Below are 5,886 nucleotides of genomic sequence, written 5' to 3' on the forward strand. Positions count from 1 at the left end.
AGTTTAATATCAGGTTTCAGGGTCCCTCTATTTGGAACTTTATTGATAATGATATAAAGTTATCATCAATATCAATGTTTAAGAAAAAAGTGCAAGTTCAATATCTTGAAAGATACAAGCCAACGCCTGACTGTATTACACAACATGTACATTAACTCTAAGGTTGTTTTGCTCTAGCTTTTCCTATTAGTAATTTTAATTTATATTCTTTCTATTTTATTTATTATTAATATTCTAACATATTATTGTGTTTTTTTATTTTGCTCAGTTCTGTGTTGCTTGTGTGTTTACCGACCTAAATTTGCATTAAGCTTTAGGCAGCCAGACCCCTCATTATTTATTTAAAGGAGAAGTTCACTCCAGAATAGCCATTTATTTTCTTTACGCCACAACCTCGTTCCCAGGGCTTTTCCCTTGGTGATAAATAGATTGTTGTTCAAGCTAGGCTCTCGGTTTCCTGGATTTGAAACTGATTTAAATAGAAAATAAGTAGTCATTTGAGCTTGGAGTAAATTAAAAAACGAAGGATAAATCAAAAGGAGAATAATTAAAGACAAAGAAAAAGAAAAAAAAGGTTTAGCAGAGCGAGGTTTTGATCCTCGGACCTCTGGGTTATGGGCCCAGCACGCTTCCGCTGCGCCACTCTGCTCCACGAGAAACAAAGATGATATTTTAGTTATTTAATTAAACGGTATGTCGTCTAGAACAGGCTAACAAATAGAGCGATTTTCTATTGAGTGTCGTAAAACCAAAAAAAAAAGGAATTACTCTGGCCAATCACAAAGTACTCAGACAATCCAGCCCACCAATCAAAACTCGATGCAAATACATGTCACTGTGTCGCAGGCACGAAGCGCGTACAAACTTGCACAAGTAAGTCAAGATTTGGTTTTTTTGAGAAGGTGGCGCGAGATAGTAATGCAAAACCAAAGAAAATGCGAATTACTTTCGACACTCAAGTGAAAACCACTCTAAACACAATTAACAATACTTCTGATCAGTCAAAACGAGAATTTTCGGTAGATCTAAAAATATAAGCTTTTATATGTTTTTGACCATTGTAGTTTTAACATTTTTAAACTTAGTATTTTTACCTTTTTAAATTTTTAATTCTTACAGGACCCCTAAGATAACAGTACTCTCAAGTACTGATGGGTTAATCCTGTTAAAAATATTCGTTTATTATTATTATTATTATCTCCCAATTTAATTTCCCGACTTTTTACGGTTCTCTGGTGCAAATTAAAATAACAGTATGACCGATATTATTACAACAGCCGCTGTGTAAGAACACACTCTGAAGTCACTATTCGTCAATTGCGCAGAATAATACAAAGGAAGTGTTCTGATCAATCAGGAGCCAGAATCGCAGAGCCGTTTAGAAATGGTCTGTGGAGAGACTCGTTTCCTACTGAGGGGGTCTTTCCGCCCTGGTTGAAAACTTTTGTAGCTACGATTTCTGCCCGGTTTATTGCGTTTTGCGCCGACTTATTACGATGGATTCCGCTGAAATTTCGAGCAACGAGTGCAAAAATTAAGTAACAAAAATCTACTTATAGTACGGTAACATTTTATATACTATTTGAAACATCTCACTGAAATTCATTTGTCTTAGTGACCCCGTGATAAAACTCTAAAGCGTTCTCGAGAAAATTTAAGTCAAACCTTGTAAAAATGTTTAAAACGCGCGCCATTTTGGTTTAAACTGGCGCGAAACGTCCGTTTTAACTGAAATGTAGATAATTTCAAATCCATTTTTCTCTGGCGGGGTCAGCTTCAGAGCTTAAGTTTTGGTAGGTTTTTGTTAGCTGTGCTCAAACTGTTACCATGCTATGAGATCTCTTTGGTAACTTAATTTTTGCCTGTATTGCTCGAATGTTCGGCGGAAACCATCTTAACTGCCCCTGGGCCGGTCTCCGAGGATTGGTTGTGTAATCCACGCACTTGTAAATTCCGCGTCATAATTTAATTATGAATGAGAATAGGGAAATAATTAGTTCTAAAAGACAATCAAAGTTGCAAGGAAAAGCAAATGGAGTTTATTAAATTTAATTACAATATTTGCAAACAGACATTTTCAAATATCAGTAACTGGCGATTTTAACAAAAGTTGTTCGTACCCAAGTGAAGCGTTTAATACCGTATGTAAGCAGAGAAGAAAAAAACGTGATGAAACAGAAACGAAATGTACAATAAGTCGGCTATTATTACAGTAAGAATTTTTTTCTATTTGTGAATAGCTAAAAGCAGGTTGCAAAGTTAGCTGTTCGACAGCAAAAAACTAAAAATTTTAAAAAAATACATTCTTCAAATTCCGATTGCTATTAAGATACCGTTGAGAATAAGAAAATTATTCTTAAATCAATAACAAATTTAATTAAATTTAACAGCAGCAAAGCAAGCAGCAGCCGCGGTTATTCTTTGGCGCCCAAGCAGACCAAGACTGAGGACACTCTGGTGTCCGCTGACATGAAGAAAGGGACGAACCGACCCAATGTGAAGTGCACAGCGTACAGGGGCTAAAATAAAAATAAAGATCAAAGATTAGTTAGGAAACATTTTACGTGACTCATTTCGTAAGTAAGGCACGCACCTGTATCCCTCCTTGCACTTGCATCTCCCTTCACTTCTATTATCATTATAATCGCATTCCCAGTGTTGTCTGCAGTGACATACTTCTGAGGAAACATCTACATTCAAAGAAGAAAACAGATTTCTTGATTTTTGTACATAACCTAATGATTCCATCAACTAGTAAAAGTTTTATCAAGGGTAAGCAGTGTTTTAAGAGTTAGGATTTAAAGATTTTATTAAGTGCAAAAGACTCTTGCATCTCTGAGGACGAGTTTCTTTTAAGGTACTGTGTCACGGATTTGAGCCAAATTTAGGCATGGCAAAGGGCCATTAAATTCGATGAAATAGAAAAAAATCGCCCCTTGAAAAAGTGGAGGAACATTTCAATAACACAGCAAATACAAAATAAGGTACGGATGGTCAAAAGTACAGATTGAATCGATACGGTTTGCGTTATAGGTTTTTGAAATGTTGTTAGCCTGACCAGTTATCAAGTAATATATCAAACACGAGAGGCAGTGTTTCATCGGGATTTCTCAAACTCATTAATAATTCATGACGTTATAAGCCAACCAGAGCGCCCCATTCGGGTCAGGTGGATGAGTTGGAAACTCAATGAAACACCAGTTGAAAATCACTAGTGTTTCATCACGTTTTCATCACTAGTGTTTCATCACGTTTTCATCACTAGTGAAAAAATTGTTCTTAATCTGCATATTCATATATTACTCAAACACAGCTTTACATGAATCATTAATTTTTAATAAACAATGACCAGGAAAAACATTTCAAATTACAAACTGACAAGCCTAAGTCATTTGAAATTAAAGTTTACAGTACATTTCTTAAAGTCGCCAAAACAGACTGGCATAGTATCCATATCCACATTCTGAGAAACTTAAGCGGCGTAAGCGGCGTAAGCGGCTGAACTTAACGGCTTAACGGCTTAGCGGCTTAACGTAAGCGGCTGAACTTTGTGCAATTCATACTCTTTAAAAACTCCACCAACCTCGAGTATTGGAACATTGACACTTCGCACTCGTTGCCAATCCTCAAAAATCCCTATTGCCCACTTATTTTTATATCTGGTAGACTTCGGTACTGCTCTCTCTACGCAAAGTTCTTCTTCCTCGATTGTTTTCGGGGAGCGAAACCTTCCTTCGGCCATGGCAAAAACAATATGTAAATCCCTTCAAGTTCACAACGCTTTTAGAATACAAATTTGGTGCAACGCGAAACTATTGGATAATTAAAAACAAAAGCTCACAAATACAATGAATGCCGACTGAATACAACAAATCACACATACAAGGCATTTTAAAGAAAAATGGGAAAAAATACGACACTGCATAGTTTTGTATTGTTTCTTTAGAGAAGTCATTTCAAAAACTCGTGCATCGTGTTTCATCACGATTTCCAAACACTCGAAAACAGATGAAAGCACTCGGCCGAAGCGGCCTCGTGCTTTCATCTGTTTTCTCGTGTTTGGAAATCGTGATGAAACACTCGCACTCGTTTTTGAAATAGTACATCCAAACACCGAGAAGAGAGTTGAAAATACGACGCGCAGCGGAATATTTTTTGACGAAATTCGAGGTCGGTTTGGATAGCCGATGAAACACTGTCTCGAGTGTTTGATATATCTTCTCAATCGAAACAAAAACTACGGAGTAAACGGAGAAATAAAATCGTAAAAATCTATGCTAATTAAGATCGGGTTTCCAAACCACCGTCACGGTTATAATTTTCTTTGTTTTAACTTGATGAATTATTAATGAGTTTGAGAAAGTTAATTAATCTCGTTTGCTTGTAACGCCCGGGAGACGCGTTTGGTTCTAATTAAGCTATGGTTTGTAATTAATTGATCCATAGAAGTAATTCCTTTACAAACATTATTTTTTATATCGAGTATTTGGCAAAACGTAATACAATAAACTAAACTCAGCCGTGACACAGTCCCTTTAATTAACAAAATGAGTCACTGTTTTCACCAAGCGACCAAACATGAGATCGAACAAGCTACAATCTACGCCACAATTCTTTGGAACTTGCCGTTTTTACACTTGAAACAAGGGGAAAAAATAAACAGTCAATGCCTTCCGTTACCGTCTATTTTGCAACATTGGTTTTGGGGAAAGGGGGGTCACCATTTGTGAGAATTCGCAACGGAATGTCACGTTTTAATTGTTGAAACAAGTGTCCCAAGCAATTATGGCACGGATTGTAGGATAATTTTTTCGATATTGGCTCATTTTGCAACTTTCCTTTAACTTGAACTTTATTCCAAAACTTTTAAACAATTTATTAAATAAACCTAGAGGATAACCAGTAAAATAGATATAAAAATAGCAAGAGCTTATCTAGCTTATGAACAAGACACTGATTCCCAGAACACTCGAGTGATTTTTTCCAAGAAGTTGAAGCAAAATTGTGAAACAAAAAAAAAATCGATTTTTTATCTTTTGAAAGTACATAAAATAGACTGGAGGTATTCGCAGAATAAAATAACATCCATAGCCCGGAAGTCCGATGTACCGTGATGTACATGCAGTTTATGGTGGGTAGTTATTGCGGAGTAAATAAAATCAACTACGGTCGATACATTGGTCTAAAGCTTACCCCGGCTAGGCTTGACGCATCCTCCGGCAGTTTTCACATGTCCTGTCTCACACAGACAAGTATATGTCCCCTCTTGGTTTATGCATCTTTGATTAGTGCCGCATGGATTCATCAACTCAGAACATTCGTCCAAATCTAAGGTGAAATTCAGTGCATCAATCAATCAATCAATCAATTAATCAAACTTTATTTATCGAGGGTAACACGTAATAGTTTGTCAATTAATAAATTTGTGGCCCTCTTAAATGTACTAAAAGTTAAAAATCTACTATAAACAATAATCTAATTTAAAATCTAGTTACAACCTAATTAAAAATCGAAATGTAAGTTAAAACTTTAAAAGCCAAGCTACAATGTTAATCAGGGACGGTGGAGCAATTTTCCAAGTGGGGGGGGGGGCTGACTAGTGACTTGAAGTGGGGGGGCTTAAAAGACTTTTCTCTTAGTAAGTCTTTATTTTTCGGAAATTCTGGGGGGGGGCTAAAGCCCCCCCAGCCCCCCGGCTCCGCCGTGCCTGTTAATCTGAGTTGACTTAATTTAAAATATTTGTATAAAGCATTCCTTAGGATATTTACAGATGAAGAGGTGCGTAACTTAAGGGGGAGGTGATTCCAACATTTCGTAGTCGTTTGAGAAAACTTGCGACCTCCCTCTTTCGCTCGATTAAATCTCGTCGGTAAAATGGTAAAATTG

General features: G+C 36.6%; 1 protein-coding gene and 1 non-coding gene across 2 annotated transcripts; both read right to left on the reverse strand.

Moving 5' to 3' along the window:
* Positions 1 to 577: 577 nt before the first annotated feature.
* Positions 578 to 649, reverse strand: Trnam-cau (transfer RNA methionine (anticodon CAU)). Its single transcript has one exon. It is a non-coding gene; the product is annotated as a tRNA-Met (tRNA).
* A 1,026-nt stretch (positions 650 to 1,675) lies between these two features.
* LOC144641490 (thrombomodulin-like) lies at positions 1,676 to 5,362 on the reverse strand. Its single transcript, XM_078500492.1, has 3 exons — positions 5,194 to 5,362; positions 2,594 to 2,690; positions 1,676 to 2,519 (listed from the first exon to the last, which is right to left on the reverse strand). The coding sequence occupies exons 1-3, from the start codon at positions 5,303 to 5,305 to the stop codon at positions 2,384 to 2,386; spliced, it is 345 nt and encodes a 114-aa protein (XP_078356618.1). The 5' UTR covers positions 5,306 to 5,362; the 3' UTR covers positions 1,676 to 2,383.
* Between the last annotated feature and the right edge of the window lie 524 nt (positions 5,363 to 5,886).

The sequence above is a fragment of the Oculina patagonica genome, unplaced genomic scaffold (assembly GCF_052425735.1).
Source record: "Oculina patagonica isolate OP01 unplaced genomic scaffold, crgOcupat unplaced990, whole genome shotgun sequence".
In the NCBI taxonomy this organism is placed as follows: Eukaryota; Metazoa; Cnidaria; class Anthozoa; order Scleractinia; family Oculinidae; genus Oculina; species Oculina patagonica.

What these genes read in the sequence shown, in the direction of transcription:
- LOC144641490 (XM_078500492.1), bottom strand. Translation starts at nt 5,305, where the DNA reads ATGAATCCATGCGGCACTAATCAAAGATGCATAAACCAAGAGGGGACA. An exon ending in ATGCGTCAAGCCTAGCCGGG is followed by an intron (nt 2,691 to 5,193) that starts GTAAGCTTTAGA and finishes CTTTGAATGTAG; the next exon opens with ATGTTTCCTCAGAAGTATGT. An exon ending in AAGTGCAAGGAGGGATACAG is followed by an intron (nt 2,520 to 2,593) that starts GTGCGTGCCTTA and finishes TTTTTATTTTAG; the next exon opens with CCCCTGTACGCTGTGCACTT.